Below are 27,169 nucleotides of genomic sequence, written 5' to 3'. Positions count from 1 at the left end.
TGTCCCCTTTTAATGTAGTCCTCCAATAAATTTTTGTATACTTGGGAGCGTCTACAGTGTGGTGAGTCCTTTCTTCTTTTTGATGTTCGCCTCTCTGGACTCAGCACCTGGTTGCACACTGGATGTGCGTGAGCTTTTTTTGTTCAATTTTTGGCCAATTTGCCAAAATGTTGAACTATCCCTTTAACATTTGGTTGCTCAGGGCTTCTGTATCTTCTCACCACATGGAGCAGGTGAACAGGTAAAGTTTGTCTCCTGTGTCTCCTTCCTTCACTGTTTATGCAAAGCTTTCTAACATCAGGATAAGGTGTTTAAAAAATGTAAAACTGTTCCTTTAACATGATTAAAAACTGACAGAAACAACAACAACAACAGGAGGAGGCGTTTGTCCTCTCAGGCTCAACGAGTCCGTCCAGAGACGGCACTTAAACAAACACAGAGAGAAAAACCTGCTTTGTTCATGTCACCCCTCCCTCACCCCCTCCTTTACCCCCTCCTTTACCCCCCCTTTACCCCCCCTTTACCCCCCCAATCAGTAGGAGACATTGAACTATAGGAGTCCAAGTTGTGTGACAGCAGCAGACACCTGACAGGAGCAATAAACACACACACACACACGCGTACACACACAAATATCTGTGTGACAAGTGACAGACAGGTCCTGTCACGGTGCAGCTGAGACAGACAGATGATGAATTGGCCGATGAGAGGACGAGTGGACGAGTGGATGAGTGGATGAGCGGAGGAGAGGAGAGGAGGAACAATACTGTACCTTTGTATCTTCCTAATGCTGCGTTGTTCAAAAACAGAGACAAGCACAATGAGGACAGGAGGGTCAACGCCTCGTTAACGTCGTTACCAGAGCGGCAGAGGAGGGACAGGAAGTTTAAAGACGAGATGTAAAGATGGAGGACAGGAAGTCCAGAGGAGAGAGATTTAAAGGATCGCTCTGTTACGAGGTCAAAGTTTCCCAAATGGATCCAAGAAAATCCTTCAAAATAAGAGCCCAACAGAGAGAAGGAGAGAAATGATCATCCACTAAGTTTGTTTTAATTTGAAAAGATTAAAACTATTTCCTTTAATCAGTGATCAGTGTGGTTTTGTGGTGAGTTGTTCTGACATGAGTATAATTTCCCAGTTCTCCACAAACTTTGCTCAGGTGTTTACGTACTTAAAGGTCCAGTGTGTAATAATTGTCGAGGTTTATTGGCAAAATCTGAATATACAAACCATGAATATATTTGTATAAGTGTATAATCGCTATAAAATAAAATTTGTTTGGTTTTCGCACTGCAAAAACTCAAAATCTTACCAAGAATATTTGTCTTATTTCTAGTCAAAACAAATACTTAAAATAAGATAGAAAATAAGTAGCTTGTTTTTAGACACTTTTTACTTCTCTAAAACATATTTTCGCTTGAAATAAGTAGAAAAATCTGATAGCAAGTTTTTCTTTCTCATTTACAAGCACAAAAAAAACTTGCTTTCACTGGCAGATTTTTCTGCTTATTTCAAGTGAAAATTAGTTTGAAACAGTAAAATTATCTAAAAACAAGTTCATTTTTAGGTGATAAGTCTTATTTTAAGTGGAAAGAGATTAGTTTTGACGAAAAATGAGACAAATATTCTTGGAAAGATTTGAGTTTTTGCAGTGTGTAGCTAGATAATTCTTCTTTCATATCTACATATGGCAAGGGTCTTGCTTTAGAGAGTGTCGCCATCTTGTTTCGCGAGTTTTGTGTTCATAAATAAACCAACGAGGAAGGAAAGAAGGAGGAGGAGGAAACAGCAGACATATCGCCTTTTTACAAAGTTCTCAAACTGATATTTACGTCGATTCACTCTGATTTTAATTCACCACATTTTCCAGAAGATGCTCTGGATATTTTGCTCTGATAAAAAAGGAAAATCTCAGACTACGAGGTCACTCAGAGAAAACAGAGCAACAACACACACCAGACTGCATCAGAGGAAATAATAAAAACAATCCAGATCAGAGACCAACTGTGAGTTTTTTTGTGTATAATCCTGCAGACAGACAAACAGAGACAGGTGAAAACCTTTAACCTCTTTTCTCTGCTGCTGCTTTTCCACTTTTGTGTGTTTTATTCTTTCCAGGGCTCCTGATATAAATTATTCTCACCGGCCAAATTAAAGCACAAGACGAACCGTGGGAATGATGATTTCATACTACGTTGTTTTTTTTTAACATAGCCAGGCAACAGATCCTCAGAGCTGTGAATTTATTCATGTAAAAATTCAACTTTACACACAAACAGGCTCAGATGTGAGACCTGTAGTGGCGTTTCTATTGATCCGCTGGCTGCAGGTTTAATTAGCAGGAGAAACTCGTGGTCTGTGGTTCTGCAGTGCAGACGGCTGCGACTATACACCGCCGGCTCTAATAAGACCGAGGGAGTATTAAAGCATTAGAGAAAAGGAAGACACGGAGCAGGAGAAAGAGGAAAAGAGAGCGACTAACTGGTTTGCAGCTAATCCTCCTCTGCAGCTCGAGGATTCAGTCAGATTCCTCATTTCACAGACTAAATGTCAGCTCGCCCTGCGTCTTTCTCTCTCTATCTCTCTCTGTCTTTCCTCTCTTGTTTTCACCGAGCGCTCGCAGGCAGGTGGATGAAAGAGTGACACCCGATCCTCCCCGTCCGTCCACCTCGTAGTGAAACTGAAGCCTTTATCCCCCCACACCCTCCAAACCCCTCCACTCCTACTCCTACTCTGCCCCTCGAGGTCTCGTCTCACATGAAACTTGCGTAATCAGACGGGAATTCTCCAGCTCTGACTTCACTCGACTGTCAGGATGAAGTCATGTGGAAACTTCACGTGCCTCCGAGTGGCCGTGTTTAGAAAAGAGCTGTCAGGTCGGATTCACCCTGAACGCAACAGAGGAAACCGCTGATTGATCTGATCACCGGGAGGTTTTTTTTTTTTTTTTTAGATTGAGTGGGCTGAATTCCTCCTATCGACACTCAGCATCTGTTGCTGCTTTGTTTCTGTTTGTTTTGATCAGATTCAGATCATTCAGAGAAACTGAGTCCAAACTTTGACTCTGTGATTTGTCCACTACAACTTATATCCCATTTTTCATTCACAAAAAGTTTGTACATTTGTTAAAACGAAGCCCGTAGCCGTTGAAAAGCTACAACATCAACAAGTGAATTCTTTCTACGTTGACTAATTAGACAATAATTAGTCATTTATAAAGACAGTTTTAAATGTTTAACTCTCAGATTCAACATATAAAAAGATAAATAAAAAGTATTATATCAGTTACAAACGTTCTTAATTAATCACGAGTTGTCGTTGGTTTATCAGATCATTTATAAAGTGTTAATAGATGTTTTATAAAGTAAAAACTAGTATTAATGACCTGAATTAATCGTGAACTTCAGTTTTAACTCACTCACTCGTCATTTTTGAATGTCTAAATCATTGTATGTTTAAGTGAAGCATAAATGTTCATCTAAACAGTTGTTAATAATTTACTGACACTTCATAAATGCTCTTATGAACCACTGACATCTGCTAATTAACTAACTAACTATTTGTTATTGATATGATAATTGATTTATAAATGTTAAATCCATCCAAAAATTACAGACTAATTCATATAAATGTAGGAAGAATGTTTTATGACGGATAAAATAAGGATCTAATAAACCTTTATCATGTGTAGTTATTATAAAGTTTTACCTTTACTTGTTTATTTGCCTTTTATAAATGATTTCTTTATTGTAAATTACGTTTTTTAGATATCTAAAGTAAGGTGTTTAAACATCAGATTTTGACTAGATCCATAAAGAAGCGCTGCGTATAAATAAAAACCAGTCTTATATATATATATAAAGTGTCTGACCGTACCCGTCCTTCTTGTAGAACTCCAGCATCATGTTGTCCGTGGCGACGCTGAGGGGCCGTCGGCTCTGGTCGCTCTGTCTGCGGTCGATCTGCTCCATGTCCGGGGACGGCATGGAGCTGTAGTTGGCGTTGTGGTTGGTGTGGACGGGGCTGCCGTAGTTCCCCGTCACGTTGAACTCGATTTCTGAGAAACAAGAAGAAAAAGAAGAAGAGGAGAAAAACAGAAGAGAGAGAGGAAAGTTAGTTTGGCTGCTTCCAGATATAAAAATCCACTTCCTGTTGCGTTATCCTCCCTCCTCCTCCTCCTCCTCCTCCTTCCTCCTCCTCCTCCTCACCTCCGGGGAAGAACCAGTCGGCGTGCTGGATGATGGGCTCGATGATGCCGACGATCTGCAGCGAAACTGTCGTCATCATCTCGGTGATGTTGCTGCAGCGAATAGAGACAGAGACAGAGACAGAGAGAGACTTTAACATCTTAAAGCAGAAGTAAGCGATCCGGTCGTTTTGGCTAATGCTGCGTTCCAGGCAGGCTTTTGAAACCGTAAATTACAGCTTCACGTCACATCTTACGACTTTGAAGCGTTCCAGGCAACCCACTCGTGTTTTTCCGACCTGTTTTACCTGTGAAAGTCACTATAACGGCCACTTGTAACTTCTGACCCGTGAACTCGTACCAGATCGAACTGGTACGACTTCACAGGTCGGAAAAACACGAGTTACGGGTTGCCCTTGAACGCACCATAACGTCTTGTCAGCCGACGGAGTTAGCAGCCCCCGCCCTCGTCATGGATCTATTGGTCCTCGTCCCTACGTCACCACATTCAGGCGCATCCCTTGGCTGCACACACAGAGAGGACCGCCCCTTTATGCCGTTCTCTCTCCTCATTGGATAAAACTTGTAGGATACGAAGAAAGTTTTCTCCTCGGCTCAGAGCAGAGTGACTGACAGACCCGTGTTTCGGTCCAAACACTCTATGTAAGTGATTGCTGTCGGAAGATATAACTATTTAAGACTTATATTAACACAAAAATATTGCTTACTTCTGCTTTAACTTGCACCATTATTTATACCTGATTGCATTCAATTCTATTGTAATGTACTTTATATGTAATAAAATGTTTATTTGTTATATTGAAATATGTAATATTGTATATAGTATATTTCTAATATTGAAATGTATGGATCATCCACCCACTGTGTGACTCTGTCTCAATCTACAAATAGAGCACAGGTGTGTGATTTGCCCCTTTAAGAGACAGACTGAAGATGGCTGTGTAGGCCGAAACGTTTTTGTCTTACTTATTTTTGTTTCTTTATTTTATTTTATCACCATGGTTGCACTTTTTTGTTGTTTGATGGACCATTAAATCTTTGTTGCATCTGTTAATCTCTGGTGGACATTGCCATTTTTGATCAGTGTGCACGAGCCTTTTCCTCCTGTTGCTCTCTAATATTGAAATGTCTAATATTGTATATATGTGTATATGTTGAAATGTTTCATATTGTATATTTGTTATATTGAAATATCTTTGTAAATAGTTTCTGTTCATGCCAATAAAGCTGTTTGAATTGAATTGAATTGACAGAGACAGAGTCGCTGTCGGGATCATCACAGTTTAGACTCGGGCGGCGGATGAACACGTTTTCATGATACTGCAGAGGCTTTAAATAAAATAAAACGACCGACACACAAAAAAAATGAAAACCATTTCAGAAACGAGGCCTATTAAAATCCTAATTAAAAGTTAAGAGAGGGATGAAGAGTTAGTGAGATTTACACAGAGATATAAAAGAAGTGTCTGCCCCTCCTCCTCCTCCTCCTCTTCCCTGTCTGCTTAGTCATCGTGGTGCGTTCACTGTGTCGAAGCCCACCGGCCTTTTGTGTTAACGGCTCTTTGAGCTCCTCGACTATCAGCAGCTCAGAGGCGAGTGATTCCTCTGCTGCTGCTGCTGCTGCTGCTGCTGCTGCTGCTGCGTTACAAACTGATTCTTCACATGTGAAAGCAGAGAGGAGCAGAGAGAGAGAAATAACTCTGAACCTCAGATTAACTCTGGAAACCTCGCTGATGGGAAGAGGAGGCCGGGTCAGTGAACGTCTCACAACAATAGAGCTCCATGACTCAGAAATCAGGCTCTGGAGACAATGTGAAGGCAATTTTCTCTTTCTTTTTTTTTTGGCTTTTATCTGAATGGTGCTGTATTTATCCTGTATGTATTTTTGCATTTCTACTTGTAGGTATTTATTAGTCTATTGGGTGTTTATCGCTTAATTTCATATTTAGGTCTGCAATTTTTTAGATAGATCTTTTCGTTGTTGCAATGAATGACGTGTGAATGCTGCTGCTGTAACAATTATAATTCCCTGTGAAGGATTATTAAAGTATCCATCTATCTACAGTATCTATCTATCTATCTATCTATCTATCTATCTATCTATCTATCTATCTATCTATCTATCTATCTATCTATCTATCTATCTATCTATCTAATTTTATTTTAATGTTTATTTAACAGGGACGATACATACATTGCCACAAATAATGAAAAATGCGATGCATACAAGACGTCTAGCTTCAGCTAATTTGCAGTCTTTGTCTGTCTATCTATCTATCTATCTATCTATCTATCTATCTATCTATCTATCTATCTATCTATCTATCTATCTATCTATCTATCTATCTATTAATAAATGTGTTTTGCCTTTAAATATATAAATATAACCTTTATGTATAACTATAATGCAGCTCAGTAACAGTCGTACCCGCCCTCGTTGTGCGTCCACAGCAGGTTTGGTCCGAGGACGATCGCGATGTTCCCTGGTGTCATCTTGTTCACGTCCTGGTCCTCGGTCAGTTTGGAGAGGAATTTAATCAAATACCTGTAAAAACAGACGCAGGAGAGAAATTCAAACAGATTAATAATCTTTTTGTTTTTTTGTTTTTTTGTTAAAAGCTTTGATTTCTCTGTTTTCTATTACAGCTCTGAGGAGAGAGATGGTTGGTCGTATGTTTGAATGACTGTAAATCTGTGATTTTGAGTTAAATACTACAAATAAAAACCGACTTGGCTCCTTAAAGCTGAAGATAAATGACCTCGAGAGTCTGTGTGTCTGTTTCCAGCTCAGTGAGAAGAAATGTGGGAAATAACAGAACAACACTGTTTCCAACGCCACACGCTGGCTCTGTGTTCGTTTATCCGGCCTATCCGAGCTAAAAACACATCATCATCATCATCATCATTGAAGCAAATTGCTCTCTTCTCCTCCTCTTCCTCTCTGCTCCGAGGCTCAGAAGTGGGCCAGTGGGTTTGTGTGGCTGTGTGCGAGCAGCCGAGCTCGATGACTCATGGCGAGCTCGACTGCGGCCCAGTGAACATGAGGCGGCTCGTTGCAGCGAGCAGCGATCATCTGGACAGGTCTGACAGGTCTCCTCCCAGGACCACCGTCTAAAAATACTTCCTATTTGTGCGATTTGATGATGACACTGACAAGAGCTGCAGCAACTCCCTCTTTAATTTCTCCCCCATGCCTTCATCTCCTCTCCTCCTCCTCCTCCTCCTCCTCCTCCTCCTCCTCCTCCTCCTCCTCATCACCGTGCTTCTCCTCTGTCCCACAGTTCATCTTCATCCAGCTACAGTTAAAGTTTTGATCAGTTTTTACCGGGTCAAACTGAGGTCAGTGTGAGACAGATTGAGCCTCAAAGATTTAACACCTGCTGCTGTGATGAAATTAAAGGAGAATTCCGGTCATTTTCTAAGTAACACTCTACAGCTCTAGGTCTAGGCTAGGTTTTGAATGGGGGAAAAAAAGCATCAATATGAATATAACTGCCTTGTTTCCCATCCAAAATCTTTTTTTTCCTCCTAAATCCACGTTTTCCTCGCATTTTTGTCCTTGTTGATATGGAAACAGTCCCGAGCTCGACAGTCAACTAGTAAGGTCTACCAAGGAAGCTATAGAGTAAACAGAGGTACGTGATAAAAACACACATGTAGCACTGCTCTCTCATATTAACGGAGTTCACAGTCAGTGTTGTGTGGTAAGGAACTGGTGGATGTTGCAAAGCTTGTGTAGTGATATTTTGAGCATTGTATATAGAGACCAAAGTCACGGTTTTTAAAGTTCTGCCCCCATTACTTCACTGTTTAACTGCAATGTAGAGCAGCTAGCAGGAGGAGAGCTAGTGTAGGTCCGGGCTGCACATATTATTCTCGGGTCTTTTCCTATGGTAGCTGTAGAGCGCTACTTAGAAAATGACCGGAATTCTCCTTTAAAGGAAACTGAAATTGGCTCTAATCAATAAAAAACTGTATCCTATGGCCTCAAATCTAATTTAATTTAAGTTTAATGGCAAAATGTGATTGGATTAAGATATGATTCTTATATTTTATATATGAATATATGGATATAATAGTATGGACATTTTTAATCTCATCTTATCTTAATATTTTTCTATTCTTTTGTGTTCTGTTTTTTTTTTTTATGTTTTTTTTTTTTTTTGGTGGAAACTCTAATACATTTTTGTCTCTAAGTGACTACGAGGAGTTTCGGAAAGCAAAACAAGTGACGGAGTAAAGGAAGGACGGATTAAATAATCGGAATTTAATTTTTCAGGATGTTGTTTTTTATTCCATTGTCGTTGTTAAATTAACTCATTATCCAGAAAAAACAAAGAACCAAGTTTAACAATGGTTTGGATGAATAAAAAAAAATCTCACGGACACAGCGACTCACTTGAAGTTGTTGTTGTTGGCCGGCGGTAGTTTCTCGCAGGCGTTGAGCAGAGCCTGGAGCCTCTTGTCTTGATCTTGAATGCTGTAGAAAAGAAAAAGGTGCAGTTCAGAAGAGTATAAACATATATACTAAATGTTTTAAAACTTACAACAGATTTAAACTTTGTAATATAAATGTAAAAAAAGGAGATACAGACTTGGAGGCCTGAATCCAGTCGTTGTAGAGCTCAAAGCTCATCAGAGGCTCCGGGAGCTCACGCAGGTACGACTTCAGAGCGCCTGGAGGAGGAAGCAGAGAGAAACACATGAGTGTATGAGTGTGTGTGTGTGTGTGTGTGTGTGTGTGTGTGTGTGTGTGTGTGTGTGTGTGTGTGTGTGTGTGTGTGTGTGTGTGTGTGTGTGTGTGTGTGTGTGTGTGTGTGACTGATGCCTCTGTCGTCCAGTCGGAAGATTTCATTACGACTGTGAAGAAGAAAGAAAAAAAAGAAGGAGAAGAAGGAGCCGGTGCAGATTGAAGTCTCAGGATCTGATCGTTTTTATGTGAGTGAGTTTAATTTCCTTCTTCTTCTTATTGCCGACTCGACTCCACTCTGTGTGTGTGTGTGTGTGTGAGTGTGAGTGTGTGTGTGATATAGTAAATGTGTGTGTCATTCACCGGCTTCTTCACGTTCGATTCCTGCAAACCAGACAAAATCATCGGGCTCTCCACTCGGCTGAGATTATGGTCTGTTATATTATAGAGATGCTTCAGTGTTCTCCAATCACAGCACCTGTTACTGTTAGATCCTCTAATGCCGCCTGAACCTGAACGCACCGACAGAGGAGGAGGAGGAGGAGGAAGAGGAGGAGGGGGGGGCAGCGTCTGACATTTGATACTTTTTTTTTACTTTAACTAGGGGTGTAACGGTACACAAAAGTCACGGTTCGGTACGTACCTCGGTTCAGGGGTCACGGTTCGGTACGGTTTTGGTACAACAGACACTAATTGAATGTAAAACTAAAATCTGTCTTGTGTTATAAAAGTTAAAAGAAAAAAGAATACAAAATAAAACAAGTGCATTAGGAGTGTTATAATGCCATTCATTAATTCTAGAGGAAAAAAAACGTGCACTTGACAACTGGCAACTATTATTCGAATTATTAAATTATTATTATTAAAAAAATATTATTAAAAAAACAAAACAATAAACTGACATCAATGTTGGTTTACACAGTTAAATTAGACTAGCAGTTACTTTGATGATGTTTCTGGTCCTGCCTGTGTTCATAAGACAGAGGCAGCTACACGCACATCCCCCAAAAAACTGAAGACTAGGTGCTGGACCACCAAGAAAGACACAGGTAAGGAAAAAAGGAGACCGCACACTAGTTAAAAGCTCCCGTGACAGTTTAATGTCACTCACGTTTCGGGCGTCAGCCCTTCATCAGACAAAATGTGTCTGATTATATATAGTGTGCGGTCTCCTTTTCTACTCACCTGTCTGTGTTCATGTCAAGAGGCTTAAAAGCTGCGGGATAAGTTGTTGCACACAACTAGTCTTTTTACTTGCACCATGATTGACATATCGGGTTGAACATGCGCTACGTGTTTGATGCGTTTCTAGCGACGCACCGCGCATCCGTGAAACATCGCCGACGGACTTTGTCCGGTGGGCCAGTCGCGAGCATGGATGTATTATGGTCGCGAGCCGCCGCCGTTTGTTTCATTGAGAAGCCACAGTGACATGAATGAAGCAGACAGCTCTCCTCCTCTAACTTCACTCTCTCATCACTTCTCTTCTTCGTCTGCTATGACGGCTGCACGCAGCTTCGAGGCTCATTACCGCCACCTGGATTCGAGTGAGGACTCGACTTTTTTTTTTTTTTTTTTTTTTTTTAATATTCATTCAGACGTATTCGTCGTGTGACTGTGTGCACCGAACCGTGACCCCCGTACCGTGACGGCACGGGACGAATACATATACCGTTACACCCCTAACTTTAACCCAAAACCGACAATCTGACATTTTCTCCTCGTTTCATGCAGCGATCACTCAGGTGTGTGTGTGTTTGAAGTTTCAGCAACATTCAACCAGCCCAGAGATCTCTACTTATTTGTCTATTCAGAGGTTTAAACTGGATAGTTCAACATTTTGGCAAATTGGCCCGTTGCCATAATCCCTATAGTCATAGCAGTAGGTTCGTTACCTTTAATTGTCGGTGCAAGCTATTTTTAGAACGGCAGAGCAGAGCCGTGAGCTGCTCAGAGCTACGCTACGGAGGCTCATGGGATTTCTTTGTTTCCCTCATCAAACTCATCAAATACACAATCCAACAACTCCACAACGCTCTGGTGGACAAGTTGTGACCTGCACATTCACCACGCTATGAGATAATAACACAACGTTACCAGACAGAGTTGTTTTAGAGGGAAATGCAGAGACTGCTTGCTGGAAAAACTGTCCCTGAAGGCAACGCGCATCAGCTGTTTTGCATGAATTTACCTCTAAAACAACTCTGTCTGGTAACGTTGTGTTATTACTGTATCTCATAGCGTGGTGAATGTGCAGGTCACAACTTGTCCACCAGAGCGTTGTGGAGTTGTTGGATTGTGTATTTGATGAGTTTGATGAGGGAAACCAAGAAATCCCATGAGCCTCCGTAGCGTAGCTCTGAGCAGCTCGTGGCTCTGCTCCGCCGTTCTAAAAACAGCTTGCACCGACAATTAAAGGTAACGAAACCTACTGCTATGACTATAGGGATTATGGCAATGGGCCAATTTGCCAAAATGTTGAACTATCCCTTTAATGTGTGTATTTGTGCATCACACGGCTGCAACACAGGTGTTCCTAATAAAATGCTCAGCTCACACAGACACACAAACCAACTCTAATAAAACAAGAAGAAACGAGTATTTCCAGTCACAGTCGTCGTGTCATTTTCCTGCGTTGACGAGGAAGACGACGGTCGACCGAGCTTCTCTCTGACTTGTCTTACCACCCCACCTCCCCCACCTCTCCTCTCTCTCTGTCTCTCTCTCTCGTTCTCTTCGGTCTGCTGCATTCAATTCCCCTGGGGATTCTCAGGATGGAAGACAACCAGCGAAGTCGGAGCGAGCGTCCCTCAGCTCGGAGGCTGCTGTCATTCTGTCTGAGTCTCTCTGCTGCTGCTGCTGCTGCTGCATGTCTGAGAGTCTGGAGGTGTGTGTGTGTGTGTGTGTGTGTGTAGGTATGCAGTGTGTGTGTATATAGGTATGTTGCGTATGTGTGTGTGTAGGTATGTTGTGTGTAACCGGAGCTACATAAACAATATGACAGTGAAACCACAGGACGCTGCTCTGCTCTGCTTCGTCGTGTTTCCAGAGAAGACAGGAGTGATTGAGAGGGAGGCTGAATGGAAGATGAACTCATACTGCTCATACAACCCCCCCCTCCCCTCCCTCACCCCTCTCCCTCTCTCCCCCCCTCCCCCCCTCCCTCTCTGTAGGACCGGCTCACAAATGAGATCTGCTGTTAGAGCTAACTCACTTTAACATGGCATCGTTAGAGGAGGATACGACCTCATCTCTCTTCCTCCTCACGCTCCACTGAACAACGCTGCTGAGTGACGGACTTTGGTATTTAATAATGGGACAGACTGTGTCGTTCCTGATGGGGGGGGGGAGAGGTGGAGTGGGGGGGCATGATGGCTTTCAAAATGGAGACTATAGAGACGATGTTTTGTATGTTTCATTTTGAGTGTTGTTCTCTATCTTCCTGCACAGAGACTGCAGGTGCAAATGAGCGATGATGATGATACCGCGTTCTGTATGATCCATAATAAAACTAATTAGTCTGACAGATTTCAGCTTCCTGAGCCAGGTGGAATAGAGACGAAAAAAGACGGCGGCCCTGAGGGCTCAACAACACGGCAACAACTGGCAAGAAAACACACAAACCTGCTGCAAATTCAGAAAACATCTTCATCAGTTGCACAAAAGAAATGCTGCAAATAGATTAACAACGCAACAGAAGTGTTTCTGAGGACACAAAACAGTTGAGGTGTGCAAATATAAGCACATATGAGCACTAATTACCTTGTGACATCGCAAATGTGTATTATTGTCTAACAAATGTATATTTATTAATGTGTACCGAATGTGTCTTTGGTATTTTACCTCACTGTTGCTCTTTTTAAAGGTTGCCCTTTACCATCAGGCAGAGGGACTGGCGATGAAAACTAGCTTTTATAGCTAACTCGGGTGCATTTACATTTGTTTTTTTACAATGTTTTATTAATGTACATGGTCCCTTGTCAAATAAATTAAACTGAAACAGAAAGGTCCGTCACTTTTTTTGTGTCCCCAGAAACACTTGAACAAACTGATGAAGTCGTTTTCTGAATGACTTCATTGTTACAGACTCATGCTTTGAGATTTTGTACCACAAAAGGTGCATCGAATGTTCGGTGACACTTTACTTGACGCCTATCTCTATAACACATTATAACCATACTTATAATGAGTTATAATGCAGTTATAGCACTTTATAACTACAGTTAGAAACACTCATAAATTATCATAATGCTTTATAACAATAATCATAACACACTATAAAGCATTTTATCATGACTTATACGGTCAGGTATTATAATACGTTATAATTGTTAGTAACTCACTAACAATGACCACATCAATAATCCATTATAAATGTAGTTATAATGTGTTATAATTGGCTTATAAACGTGTAAACTATCATTATAAACACTCATTAATTATCATAAGGCTTTATAACAATAAGCATAAGACATCATAGAGCATTTCATAATGGCTGATAAGGTCTTAGTATTATAATAGAGTTATAATGCTCTATAATGTGTTATTCTTATTGTTATAAAGTCTTATGTGAGTGTTTATAATGATAGTTATACACATTTATAAGCCAATTATAACACATTATAACTACATTTATAATGCATTATCGATGTGGGCATTGTCAACCAGTTACTAACAATTATAATGTATTATAAAACCTGACCTTATAAGTCATGATAAAATGTTTTATAGTGTGTTATGATTATTGTTATAAAGCATTATGATCATTTATGAGTGTTTATAACTATAGTTATACAGTGATATAACTGCATTATAACTCATTATAAGCATGGTTATAATGTGTTATAGAGATAGGCGTCAAATAAAGTGTTACCGAATGTTTTGTGTCTTGTTTTACTGGAGGTACTTGAACGCACCATCATCATCAGTAACACACACAAAGGAAGACTTTTCTTTAAACTCGTCTCATAGTTTTATTGTTTTTCTCGTAGCTGAACAATATGATGAGGAGTTGTTGAGCTGCAGATCTCAGGTTTGGATGTGACAGCAGCTTTATGCAGCAGTCAGATTAAAAGAAGAGGAAGAAAAGATCAGTGGCTGCATCATAAAAAACCCCGAGAGCTTCTCTTTTCTTTAGTCGTCACTCACAGGTCGGATTTAAAGGAGAATCAGTGACAGCAACAAAAAGACGCCAAGAAAACACATCTTTTTTGTTGTTTGTTTTGTATTTTTCTTTTTTCTTTTTTTTTCATCACTGTCTGACACTAATCCCAGTTATATTTGGAATTTATAACTCCAGAAGGAGAAGAAAAAGAAGAACAAAGAGGAGGAGAACGGACAGAAACTGAGAGCTGAAGTGAATCCTGATCAATCTGTAAGTAATCCTCCAAATCTCCCGAGAGGCTTCGACATAAAAACCTCCAAATTAAACCTTCACCTGGTGATTCAGGAGCGGAAACACGCGAGAAATAAAACAAACCGTCAGAGGGATTAAATGAAATTATCCCCCTTCTTCTTTTGTGGCAGATTGATGAAGATGTTTATTCCCACAGCGACGTCTCAGTGACACGTGTACAGAGCGAGCCGAGTGCAGCTAGCGCGCCGCCGGGATGAGATGAGATCGGATCCCCCAGGGAGAGAGGCGGGAGTCGGTTGTTATGGAAACAGATGAAGTGCAAGCAGGAGAAGGAGGGGGAAGGATGGAGCTCAGGTGCGTTCAGGTGGTCCTGAGTCGACCGGGTGGTTGTGTTCAGTGTTTCATCCTAAAATCGGCTATAAAAGCGCAGCTGTTTCACTATTTTTAAAAGGGATAGTTCAACATTTTGGCAAATTGGCCCATTGCCATAATCCCTATAGTCTTAGCAGTAGGTTCGTTACCTTTAATTGCCGGTGCAAGCTGTTTTTAGAACGGTGGAGCAGAGCCGTGAGCTGCTCAGAGCTACGCTATACGGAGGCTCATTATGGGATTTCTTGGTTTCCCTCATCAAACTCATCAAATTCACAATCCAACAACTCCACAACGCTCTGGTGGACAAGTTGTGACCTGCACATTCACCACGCTATGAGATAATAACACAACGTTACCAGACAGAGTTGTTTTAGAGGGAAATGCAGAGACTGCTTGATGAAAAACTGTTCCTGAAGGCAACACGCATCAGCGGTTTTGCATGAATTTACCTCTAAAACAACTCTGTCTGGTAACGTTGTGTTATTATCTCATAGCGTGGTGAATGTGCAGGTCACAACTTGTCCACCAGAGCGTTTTGGAGTTGTTGGATTGTGTATTTGATGAGTCGATCGGTGAAATATATGAAAACAATATAAAACACAATCTAAAAATGACAGTTGTCGTTGCTCTAGTTTATTTAGTTTAAATGGATAAAGTTTCATATTTAAAAGTAGAGCAATGTTCAGCTGTCAGAAATTAAAAGCAGCCTCCTCTCGTCATATTTGCAGCATTTTGTGCGGAAGTAGAAATCATATGACGCCAAACGCCTCCTTTGATGTGAACGCGCACAGAGCACAAAGCGAGAAGGACTTAACAAACGGGACGTTAAAGTGGTTTGTTTGGTTTGTTTGGTTTTTTGTTGACAGCTCACCTGCGATGGCGTGCGGGTCGGCCGAGTACTCCTGGACGTCCAACACGCCGCAGTCCAACGACGCCTTCAGCTTCTTCAGTTTGGAGGCGGACGGAGCGATTCTGAACAAACCCTGAGACACAGAACGACACCGGTCAGACAGATTCACACACACACACAAACACACACACGGCAAGAAACAGCTAGAAGATAAATTAAATAAACTAAACTAGTTTAAGAAGAAGTGAAAATAAATAGGCTACTGCATTCAAAACTCAATAAGGGAACTTAATCCATAATAATGCATGGTAAATATATTAGTTGATTGTAATTAGTTTTAAGAATTTGAATCTTCAAAGTGTCAGATAAATGTAAAATGTGAAGTCCTGTATTTGTTGAAATCAAACAGCATCAAAAAGAATTTGTTATATAAAATTCAAGTGCCTCAAAGTGTCATTTCCACCGATGAACACAGATTAAAAGAATAAAAAAACAAACATCAATCTCCTACATTAACTTTATCTTTCAGTCTAAATGGAGGTGACGACATCATTTCAACATGACTGAGACAGTTTGTGTTATTTATGTCTGAAAAGCAGACGACAACGAAGCAATAACGAAAATAAAACAGACTAAATTAAAGTGTTTTAATGTATTTTTTGGTAAAAACATGCATCATTTCTACTATGACTTCCTCTTGTGAAGTGCTGATACTGTAAAGACACATGTGGACATTATATAACTTTATTCCCAGGCTGAATATCAGTAGAAGAAAATATAAATATTTACTATTCATTATCTAAATGTAAATATTCTTTTATAATATAAAATAAAATAAGGTAGTTCTGTCCCTTTAAATATGTAAATGTTATATTACAAGAATAATAATGCATGTTAAGATGTTAAGGTTTAGTGTTAAAGTTAAACATTGGCTTAAGCAGCAGCAGAAATGTGAACATTAACTTCTCTCAAGTCATTGTCAATACAACACTTTATTAATGTTTAATGTTAAATTTAACATGTGTAATTGTTGAATCTGAATTTTGCAACTGTGTTTATTTATTCATGGTACCTATTCACTGCATTTTTATTATTGCATTTATGGTATTCAGTATATTTTATCCTATTCTAAAGCCTGACCAGGGACAAAGACTGCAAATTAGCTGAAGCTAGACGTCTTACAGTATACAGTATGCATTGCATTTTCCATTTTTTATGGCAATGTCCCTTTTTTTGGTTGCTATTGTTTTGATTTTTTCCAACATGTCCGACGTTTCTGTGTCTGAAACTGAACTTACATCATCGCTGACTCAGCAGCAGCTCGTCGTTCATCCCCAAAGGTCAGTGTGTGTGTGTGTGTGTGTGTGTGTGTGTGTGTGTGTGTGTGTGTGTGTGTGTGTGTGTGTTTTTCCTTCAAACATGAGGAATCAATAACTTTTAACTTCCACACCCGTTTTGCCGGTGAGACTTCAGAGGTTTTAGGATTAACAGGATTGAATTAACACAGAATTAAAGCGATGTGTCTCGGAGCCAAAACCTGAAAATCTGAAAACGTTTGTAACAAAAGACCCAACGAGCTCATAGTGTCCAACTCTGTTAAAGTCTCACACACACACACACACACAGATCTGCTGAGTCACTGTAAGCTGCTGCTGCTGCTGCTGCTGCGCCAGCTGCACCAGCTGACTGGATGATGATGTGTCATGACTCGGGGATTTCTCACCTTCACACGTTCATTCATTAAGCAACAAAGACAAACCGCTGTGTGCACGTCAACCTCGTTTGTCCCCGTCGCTAATTAAGACTGACTTCATCTCACTCTCACAATGGTTTTGTTTCCTGTGTGTGTGTGTGTGTGTGTGTGTGTGTGTGTGTGTGTGTGTGTGTGTGTGTGTGTGTGTGTGTGTGTGTGTGTGTGTGTGTGTGTGTGTGTGTGTGTGTGTGTGTGTTTCTGACCTCCTCCTGCATGCCACACTCCAGCAGCATAGTGACACAGGCCTCGATGGGAAAGGCAATATCTCTCCCGCTGAGCGCTAAGTGCTCCTCTAATGGTTTCCCATAGCATGGTTTCTCCACCCAGGTCTCTGTTGGACACACAAATACACACACATACACAGCGTTAGTCACACACACGCACACTTTCACTGAAGCTCGGTTTTTCCAGGAATTAGTTGCAGAAAAGTGACCTAAGACAAACAGAAACTCTATTTTCTGTTTGACCTTGAAGGCAACAAAACACTGTTGTCTTGCTCATCTCAAGAACAATGAGTTCCCACGGTCCTTGAACGCACCATTATCACATAGGCCATAGGAACAATGATACTGTCTGTTTGAACTGTGTGTAATAGAGACGTCTTGGAGTTAATTATGAGACTGTGATGAATTAACTGAATTAATCAACTGCAGAAAAGATTGTTTAATATTTCTTAATGATTAAATAATACATTTCCATTTCTCATTTAAAATTATATATTATATAACAACATTAACTACAAAAAAAAATCTGTATTTTACCTCTGTAGCTAATAATGCATGCTGGGAAATCTGCTAGTTCTGCTTCTTTAGATTCATTTATTTCAATGAGTTCAAGTCAAACAAACACATTTTAAACAGCTCATGTTGATGCATAATTTGTTTGTCAATTAATTTTATTATTACATACAGTGTGCGATTTGTGGAAAAAAACAGAGGGGGGGATAGTTTGCGGAGTCACATTCGGCTCTTCACTAAGAACAATGAGTTCCCACAGTCCTTGAACACACCATTATCACATGGTGATAGGAACATAGGAACAATGATACTGTCTGTTTGAACTGTGTGTAATAGAGACGTCTTGGAGTTAATTATGAGACTGTGATGAATTAACTGAATTAATCAATTGCAGAAAAGATTGTTTAATATTTCTTAATAATGATTAACTTATCATTTTCATTTCTAATTTCAAATTAAACTCTGTATGTTTTGGATCCAGTAGTCAGGAAACTATTTTATCTTGTGTTGGCAAAACTGATGAATTAACATACCATAAAGATTTTATTATAATCTGCATGTTCTCATTTAAAATGATATATTATATAACAACATTAAGCTCTGTAATAATGCATGCTGGGAAATCTGCTAGTTCTGCTTCTTTAGATTCATTTATTTAAATCAAACAAACACACTTTAATCAGCTCATGTTGAAGCGTAATTTGTTTTTCAATTCTAATTATTGCTTATTAATTTTATTATAACATGTAATTTCTCCCAGGTTATTAAAGTACAAGTGAAAACTTTGATTTAGCACTAACTGCTGATGATTTTATACATAAATGAACATGTTCTCACTGTGATATGAACTCACCCTGATGAGCTTTGATCTGGGGCAGGATACTCTGCAGCAGCTCTAATGACTTCCTGTGGTACTCGGCCTGGACTTCTATCAGCTGCTCAGACAGACAGACAGAGAAAAGAAGAAAGAAAGAAAGAAAGAAAGAAAGAAAGAAAGAAAGAAAGAAAGAAAGAAAGAAAGAAAGAAGAGTGTGTGACGTTTGGACGCGTGGGACGTTTCAGCGTCTTCGCTCCGGCTCATTCTGCTCCGACGACGCCATATAATACTTACTGTCTGGAAGTAGCTTGCATAGTCAATTTCTTTGGCCACAAAACTGTACATGTCGGCTGATAACTGGTCCTAGAGGAGGAGGAAGAGGAGGAAGAGGAGGAAACACATCAGAGGAATAAGAAAACTCACACACTGCAAAAACTCAAAATCTTTCCAAGAATATTTTTCTTATTTCTTGTCAAAATGTCTCATTTCTAGTCAAAACTAAGACTCATCGCCTAAAAATTAACTTGTTTTTAGATAATTTTCTAATTTTTTCTAATTTTCAATTGAAATAAGTAGAAAAATCTGCCAGTGAAAGCAAGTTTTTTGTGCTTGTAATAAGAAAGAAAAACTTGCTCCACTGTGAGATTTTTCTACTTGTTTAAAAGTGGAACATTTATTTGAAAAAATAAAAAAGTGTCTAAAAACAAGCTACGTTTTAAATGTGATGAGTCTTATTTTAAGTATAATTAGATTTATTTTGACTAGAAATGACATTTTGACTAGAAATAAGACAAATCTTCTTGGTAAGATTTTGAATTTTTGCAGTGCATATAAAGATTCAGACAGATGTAAAACCCACAGGTGGTTAAATGACATTAATAACAGGTGTTTGCCTCAGGGGGCAGAGCTGTTGTTAATGTCATTCGCATCGTCACACCTGTTGGTTTCCTGCTGTGAAAAAGGTGAAGTGAGCAACAAACATCCGACAGCAGAAAATATTTAATCCTGTTTAAAGCCGTTACAGAAAAAATGTAAATGTGTGTGTGTGTAGGGCATCTGGCAGCTCTTTATAAAGAGAGAGAGAGATGGTGATGTGCAATAAAAATGATTTACTGCCTCATCGTTTTGGCCTGAGAAGCTCCAGCTCCACATATTTTCCATCTTCTCCGTCCGTTAACTCACAGCTGATCGTCTGGATCAGGTGCGTTTGGTCAAACAGCAGCCAGTGAGGTGCGGGTGGGTGGAGACACGTGGAAAATATGTGAAAAAATCGTATTTAAATCCAAAGCTGGAAAGACTACCGTTTAAACTTCTGCATCCTTATGGCTTAGATTTGGCTGCTGTTACCATGGAGACAGAGGAGACAAATACATGACGTAAACCCAACTGGAGGTGGTTTTGGGTTTAAAGGACAATTTCAGGCAAATTCAACCTGGGGCTCTACTGTAGTTTCCTAATATTTTAGGTCTAAAAGAACAAATCTGTAGATTTTCTTTTTAATTGCTCCTGTTAGAATAGAATAGAAAATACTTTATTAATCCCTAGGAGGAAAATTCAGATCGTCCAGCAGCTTACATAACAATGATATGATATAATAAAATTATATAAAAAGTAAAAACACAACAAAAAACAAAGCAAAGGTTGAGTAAAAACTCAGAGCTACCAGACTTTACTGCTCCCAGTTGAAGTGCATCTTCTATCTATCAGTCGTTCTATCAGATTTGTTCTTTTAGATTGAATTTATGATTGAATTTAGTTGAATTTGCCTGGAATTGTCCTTTAATTTGCTTTAAAGGGATATTTCAACATTTTGGCAAATTGGCCTATTGCCATAATCCCTATAGTTTTAGCAGTGGGTTTGTTACCTTTAATTGTCGGTGCAAGCTATTTTTAGAACGGCGGAGCAGAGCCGTGAGCTGCTCAGAGCTACGCTACGGAGGCTCATGGGATTTCTTGGTTTCATCAAACTCATCAAATACACAATCCAACAACTCCAAAACGCTCTGGTGGACAAGTTATGACCTGCACATTCATAAGATAATAACACAACGTTACCAGACAGAGTTGTTTTAGAGGTAAATTCATGCAAAACCGCTGATGCGCGTTCACATCAGGGGCAGTTTTTCAGCTAGTTTAGGCAGTTTTTTGGAGTTGTTGGATTGTGCATTTGATGAGTTTGATGAGGGAAACCAAGAAATCCCATGAGCCTCCGTTGCGTTAGCTGAATAGTTTGCACCGACAATTAAAGGTAAACCTACTCCTAAAACTACAGGGATTATAGCAATAGGCGAATTTGCCAAAAATGTAAAACGAGCTTGAAATTAGCTGTTCCTTATTTACACTTGTTGTGTATAGTACTTATGGACTAAAGTATGACCTGACACCAAACTGTAGATCATTTATCAGTGTTGTAACCAGCAGTTTGTGTCATTATCCCTTTATTATTTGTGAAGTGAGTAGAGGCACTGACTCGACAGATCTCCATGCGGTTGGCTGCCTCCTCCATCTCTTCCCTGAGGTGGTCGGCCTTGGCTCCGCTCGGCTGCAGGTTGCTGGAGAGACCCGAGGACTTGGTGGACTGGTAATACCTGAGAGGAGGAGGAGAAGAGGAGGAGGAGGAGGAGAGGAGGAGGAGGAGAAGAAACAGAGATGAAGGACATTTATTTTTCTGTTTTTTTACATTTTGCCTTCAGCTTGCAGCTTCAAATTTTCTTTCTTCTCCGTCCCCGCGGGAAATAATCATCGACATCAACACGAGCTGACAGAAACTGTACGTCCTCGTTCATCTCTCTCTCTCTCTCCTCTTCGCTCTCTGTCCGTCACACTTTCTGTCTGACTGCAGATAATATGAAGCGCTGCCAGAGGAGCTCAGCAGCACAGCGGCATGATGGGAGAAATAGTCTCAGATTTGGGTCACTATATAATAAAAAAAAAGAAAGAAAGAAAAAAAAAAAGAAAAAGAAAAACCCCTCACAGACTGGACTGCAGTGAGGAAAATCAACATTTCTCCCGTGTTGCTGCTCGTAACGGCAGCGAGACGACGGTGAATCGGCACAAAGAAAAGTGTGGCGATTGTACGTCTCAGAGATCAGACGGAGCGAGAGCTGATTGGACGACGGGGAGAAGCTGTAACGCAACGATGACTCCGAGATTTTAAGGTCGCAGAGGGTTTCGGTTTTTTTCTTTTTCACACGTTTGCTCAGGTCTCAGGTTTTAGAAACAACAATCGATTCAGTGGAGGAAACACAGAGTCGACAGAGAAGAGAAACTTTCATTTACAGTTACAGGTGTTTCATCTTCACCTGATTCACCTTAAATTACAGATCATTAAAAATCCACCAATTTTATGAATCAGCATCATGTTATTAAATGGATAGTTCAACATTTTGGCAAATTGGCCCATAGTTTTAGCAGTAGGTTTGTTACCTTTAATTGTCGGTGCAAGCTATTTTTAGAACGGTGGAGCAGAGCCGTGAGCTGCTCAGAGCTACGCTACGGACGCTAATATGATTTCTTGGTTTCCCTCATCAAACTCATCAAATACACAATCCAACAACTCCAAAACGCTCTGGTGGACAAGTTGTGACCTGCACATTCACCACGCTATGAGATAATAACACAACGTTACCACACAGAGTTGTTTTAGAGGTAAATACAGAGACTGCTTGATGAAAAACTGTCCCTGAAGGCAACGCTTATCAGCTGTTTTGCATGAATTTACTGTACCTCTCCCTCTTTCTTGGGAAACCAAGAAATCCCATGAGCCTACGTAGCGCAGCTCTAAGCAGCTCACGGCTCTGCTCCGCCGTTCTAAAAATAGCTACTGCTATGACTATAGGGATTATGGCAATGGACCAATTTGCCAAAAATGTTGAACTATCCCTTTAACGTATCCATGATCCTCTGAGGATGAAATCAGTGATTTTGCGTGAAATGTTTTGACAACAGATATAAAAGAAGAAGAAGGTTTAAAAAAGTTAAACAGCTCTTTATTTGTGGCTCTATTTTCTCTCAGCTGTTGAACTCACGTATCCCTACGCACAAGCGCTCCTCCTACTGTACGTCACATGGTGCAGATGAGTCTTTAGGATCATAAAGATAATCTACTGCAGACAAATATCTAATAAGATTATCACTGGAAGCCCAGAGTCTCCAGAAGATTAGAAGATTAGTTCAAATCTGTTTAATCTAATTGAGATGAAGATTTTCTCCAGATAATCCAACACCGATATTATATCTGTACATAATCACTTCATATTCATATTCTTACATACAGTATATTGCTTTTTATTAATGTCTGCTGCTGCAATTATGGAAATTTCTCCATCTTTGGACAAATAAAGGAATAATTTAAGGGATTATTAAAAAACACAGTTAGGAGTGAATGAGTGAGTGTGACCTCTTTTGTTCACACTTATGAGAGCAATCGAAGGGATAAAAAAACACATTTGTATCATCTTATATTCACTTTGTGTTAATAAAATGTGAAGTTTTGGCTTTTTAAATCCTGAACTGAATGACCTCCCTTAAAAATGAAACAGTCAAAATCTGAAATACACTTTGCCGGATGTTGTGAGCAGTTTTCAGGAGCAGGAGTTTGAACTAATCCACACTCAGGTCCGCTCAGTGCTTAATTTGTCCATGTGTAGGTCCCGGAACACTGAGAGGGTGCTGTTCCGGGGGGGGGGGGGGGGGGGGGCGAGACGTGCGGCGTGCGTAACGGCGCGCGTAACGGCGCTTAAATGACTTTTAACACACCCGAAAAATGCGATGCGGTGAAATTCAGAGGTATAAGAGCTCACGTCGCTATGGCTTTTATCTGAGTTCATCATCTTCCTCATGTGCTGTTCCCCTGGCTGCGCTGTCCGACCTGGGTCTCTGTGTCCGTTGCGCCATAGCGCTTCAGCACCATTCAAGTCATCCCGAACGGGTTCCGGACACCGAGACCCAGATCCGACAGTGCAATTTGTCCCACCGGCAGGCAGAGGATGAGGTCGGCTTCACTCCCGTCAGTCTTCACAGACAGTCCACAAAGTTGGAAGAGTTTTGTTTGTTTGTTTGTTTGTTTTGACCCGGCCGGCTTTTAATTGTTCGTCCTTGTTCCTGTGTATCTACCTAATTAATTATTACCTATGTAACCGTATGTAATAACATGTACTTACATTGTAAATACATAGTGTATTTTGGTGTACTTACAGGTCCTTGTTACACTTGTAATAAGAAATGCCAAAGTGGCCTCTCTCTTTGCACACTAATCGCTCCTAATTAATAATACGGCAGGAAATATCAATAACAACGTAGGCTTACCTTTGAAAACGGCCCACAAACTATCAATAGACCCTCGTTTTCCTTCTCCCAGTATTATTCCTTTTCTCTTAGTGTTTGTTTTTCCTGCTTTCCTCCTGACGTGCGCCCAGTTGCGTAACCTGATGATTGACGTCTGTCAATCACTTTCCTCCTCTTTCCTTTTTTTCCTCGGGTTAAAATGCCTCCAAACAGGCGATCTATGAGTACACTATGAGCACAGCGAGAGCACAACTAAAATGTGATATTATTGGCAGCTTATTTACAGATTGTAATAATGGAGGAGACAGCTGTCTGTGGCTGCTCCAGCACCGCAGCACCTGTAGACGTCTGTCTGTCCGCATGTCTCGTCCTTTCCTTGTCCGTGGTGCTGAAATAACGCGGAGCACTTTGCTCTCATTACTTTTGTTGCCAATTTAAATTCAGAATATTGTTAAAGCCTGTAGTTTGTCTGAAAATGTAGGCTACATAATGATTTTGCTTTTTGATGAAAACCAACTTCAGTCCTCGTTTTTTCTGTCCTGGTTTCTTGCCCTGATAGTGATTTTAACACTTAATGTGTTGTGCGTACCTGGGATGCATGGATAGTGCGTTTACTGCGTCCTTTCAGGGTTTAAAGCATCAGCGACACATGGGCACATAGCTGGCATAATTTTGTTTAACAGGGTAGGGCCTCATATGAAATATTGAAACGGGCCCCCAGATGTCTAAGGCCGCCACTGCACGTAGGCCTATTTGATTGACAGAGGAGGTCCCGGATCCACTCGGCGAGGTGCCGGATCTTGTTCCGGCAGGATCCGGCACAAATTAAGCCCTGGGTCCGCTCCGTTCACAGCAGATGGAGTTTCCTCTCTGATCACACTCTGCTCTATTTCTCTGTTTCTCACACACTTAAATAAAAATTAAAAAAAAAAACTCAGACTCACCGTGTGCGTGCAGAGTCCATGTCCAGCACCAGCTTCGCTAAGTGTTTCCTTTGTTTCTGGATGTTTGGGATTTCCACCTGAGGACAGAGCACACAGGTTTGATTATGTATTTATTTGTTAGTTTGTTTGTTGATGAACAGAGTGTGTGTTGTTGTCCGAGGCTTCACACCTGTTCAGGTCAAACTCACCTGAGGTTCTCATGAAGATCAGTTTACAGACTAATCACAGCCTCAAACCTCAGACATCAGCTCGTTTCTACTTGTTTTCACTTCCACACTTGATTTTAAAGTCCCCCTAAAGACGCATTTAAAATGTGTAAAAATGCTCTTCTATTACTTTTTTTTTTTTGATTAAAATTGCTTTCCCACAAAAAAGTCCTGTTGTCCTCCTGGGTCAAGGAAGGAAGGACAAAAGGAAGGAAGGCAGGAAGGACGAAGGGAAAGATGGGGGGAAAGAAGGAAGGGAAAAAGGAAGGAAAGATAGAAGGAGGGAGGGAACAGATTGGGTCAAAAGGGAAGGAAGAAGTAAGGACGAAGGGAAGGAAGGGAGGGAAAAAGGATTGTGGAAAGAAGGAAGGGAAAAAGGAAAGAAAGAAAGATGGAGGGAGGGAGGGAGGGAGGGAGGGAGGGAGGGAGGGAGGGAGGGAGGAGATTCGTTCAAGGGAAGAAGAAGAAGGAAGGAAGAAGGGAAGGAAGGAAGGGGAAAAGGGAAAAAAGAAAGATGGAGGGAGGATATGGATCGGGTCAATTGCATCAAAAGAGAAAGGAAGAAGAAGTAAGGACAAAGGAAAGGAAGGAAAGAAGGAAATGAAAAAGGATTGTGGAAAGAAGGAAGGGAGAAAGGAAGGATTGGGTCAATTTGACCCAGAAGGACAACAGGAGGGTTAAAAAAAAACTGTCAAAGAGGCTAAAAACACGTCTACTATTTCTCCCTCATTGAAAAATCCAGGGTTTATGAATATTCACCAGTATGCAAATGCCTCATGACTTATGCCCACCCGCCCACCGCCACCGGGTTGCTCGGCAACAGTGGTGTGCATCTGCAGGGGCAGGCGAGACGGAGGGGCGATGTCGAAACATAAAACTTGCACCGAGATTCGAACCCTGGTCTCCCAAATTTAAAGCGACAATAACACCTCTCGGCCACGTGATGCACCGATACTGTCAGTGAACATGTAGCTGTGTAAGTAGATGTGAAGTGTCGCCATCACAGTGAACAACAAATGAGATGCAGAAACAATCAACGGGATTGGTTGCTAGGGATTCTGACGTATTAAACATGACTGGTGCTGCAAAACTGAATCCAACGTTTTCAGACTCTCTGGCTTTGAAACTGCATTTCAAATCTAAAAGTCGTAGCTGCATTCGCGACTTTGCTGCTGAAATGTCTTGTAGCAGAATCAAAAAATCAATTTTTGGTTTAGGGGGACTTTAAAAACACTTTTATATCATCTAGAAAAGTTCATCCAGGCTTTAATAATAATAATCATGTTGTCATTGTCGTAGTTGTCGTACCTCTGCGAGGTCGTACAGCGGCTCGATGACGTCTCTCTCCGTGGTGAGTTCGAACAGGATGAGCTCCTGAGCCAGTCTGTCCTGCGTCTCGCCGCACAGCTTCAACATTTTCCTGCAAAAAGACGAAAAAAAAAACATGAGGGAGGAGCTCCGTCGTTATATATTGATGCAGTTCCTCTAAATAAAATCCAACAAACAAACAAGACTGAAGCTTAAACATGTCGCGTATGAATTAATGCGGCGAGGTGATGTAACGCAGAGTAACTCACCGCAGCTCAGATACAAACATGGTGAATAAAACATCTCAGTTATTAGTAGAAATAGGAAAAAACAAACAGACGATTGTGACTGAAGGAGTCGGAACAAACTCATCACATAGTTTCATATATTATCATCCAGATGTGAAGCAGACTCAACAACATCTGGAGTTCAAAGTGAGAGACACTGAATTGTTTATAACTTTTTTATCTGTTAGGATGTCCAATCAGATAAGTGTGATTCCTGTTGTTGTTTCTAATATTTGGAGGGAAGTTCAGAAAGTGTGTTTTGAAATGAAGGGAAACAATTTATTTTTTTAAAGCTGCGGATGTTTATTTAGCATCATTTTACTTCGGTCTGTGAAGACACTGTCGATGAATAAAAG

At 40.5% G+C, this 27,169-nt stretch overlaps 2 protein-coding genes across 2 annotated transcripts in view; one reads left to right on the top strand and one right to left on the bottom strand.

Moving 5' to 3' along the window:
* Window positions 1-27,169, top strand: part of acsf2 (acyl-CoA synthetase family member 2) — a 288,967-nt gene that overhangs the window by 92,208 nt on the left and 169,590 nt on the right. The gene's annotated exons all lie outside the window — the stretch shown is intronic.
* The window catches only part of LOC311002958 (rho GTPase-activating protein 44-like), a gene marked incomplete at both ends in the record, with an annotated part of 115,161 nt that overhangs the window by 15,636 nt on the left and 72,356 nt on the right, over window positions 1-27,169 (bottom strand). The window contains 13 exon segments of the mRNA XM_083994576.1: window positions 773-790; window positions 3,877-4,057; window positions 4,209-4,300; window positions 6,636-6,752; window positions 8,607-8,687; window positions 8,803-8,884; window positions 15,497-15,608; window positions 17,432-17,559; window positions 18,819-18,900; window positions 19,077-19,145; window positions 21,253-21,370; window positions 25,013-25,089; window positions 26,527-26,638. Coding sequence (XP_083850702.1) covers window positions 773-790; window positions 3,877-4,057; window positions 4,209-4,300; window positions 6,636-6,752; window positions 8,607-8,687; window positions 8,803-8,884; window positions 15,497-15,608; window positions 17,432-17,559; window positions 18,819-18,900; window positions 19,077-19,145; window positions 21,253-21,370; window positions 25,013-25,089; window positions 26,527-26,638 — 1,269 coding nt within the window.

The sequence above is a fragment of the Trachurus trachurus genome, assembly GCF_905171665.1.
Source record: "Trachurus trachurus genome assembly, chromosome: 19".
NCBI classification, from domain to species: Eukaryota; Metazoa; Chordata; class Actinopteri; order Carangiformes; family Carangidae; genus Trachurus; species Trachurus trachurus.
The sequence above is the reverse complement of the archived record's forward strand: the minus strand, read 5'-3'. Positions and strand labels throughout refer to the sequence as shown.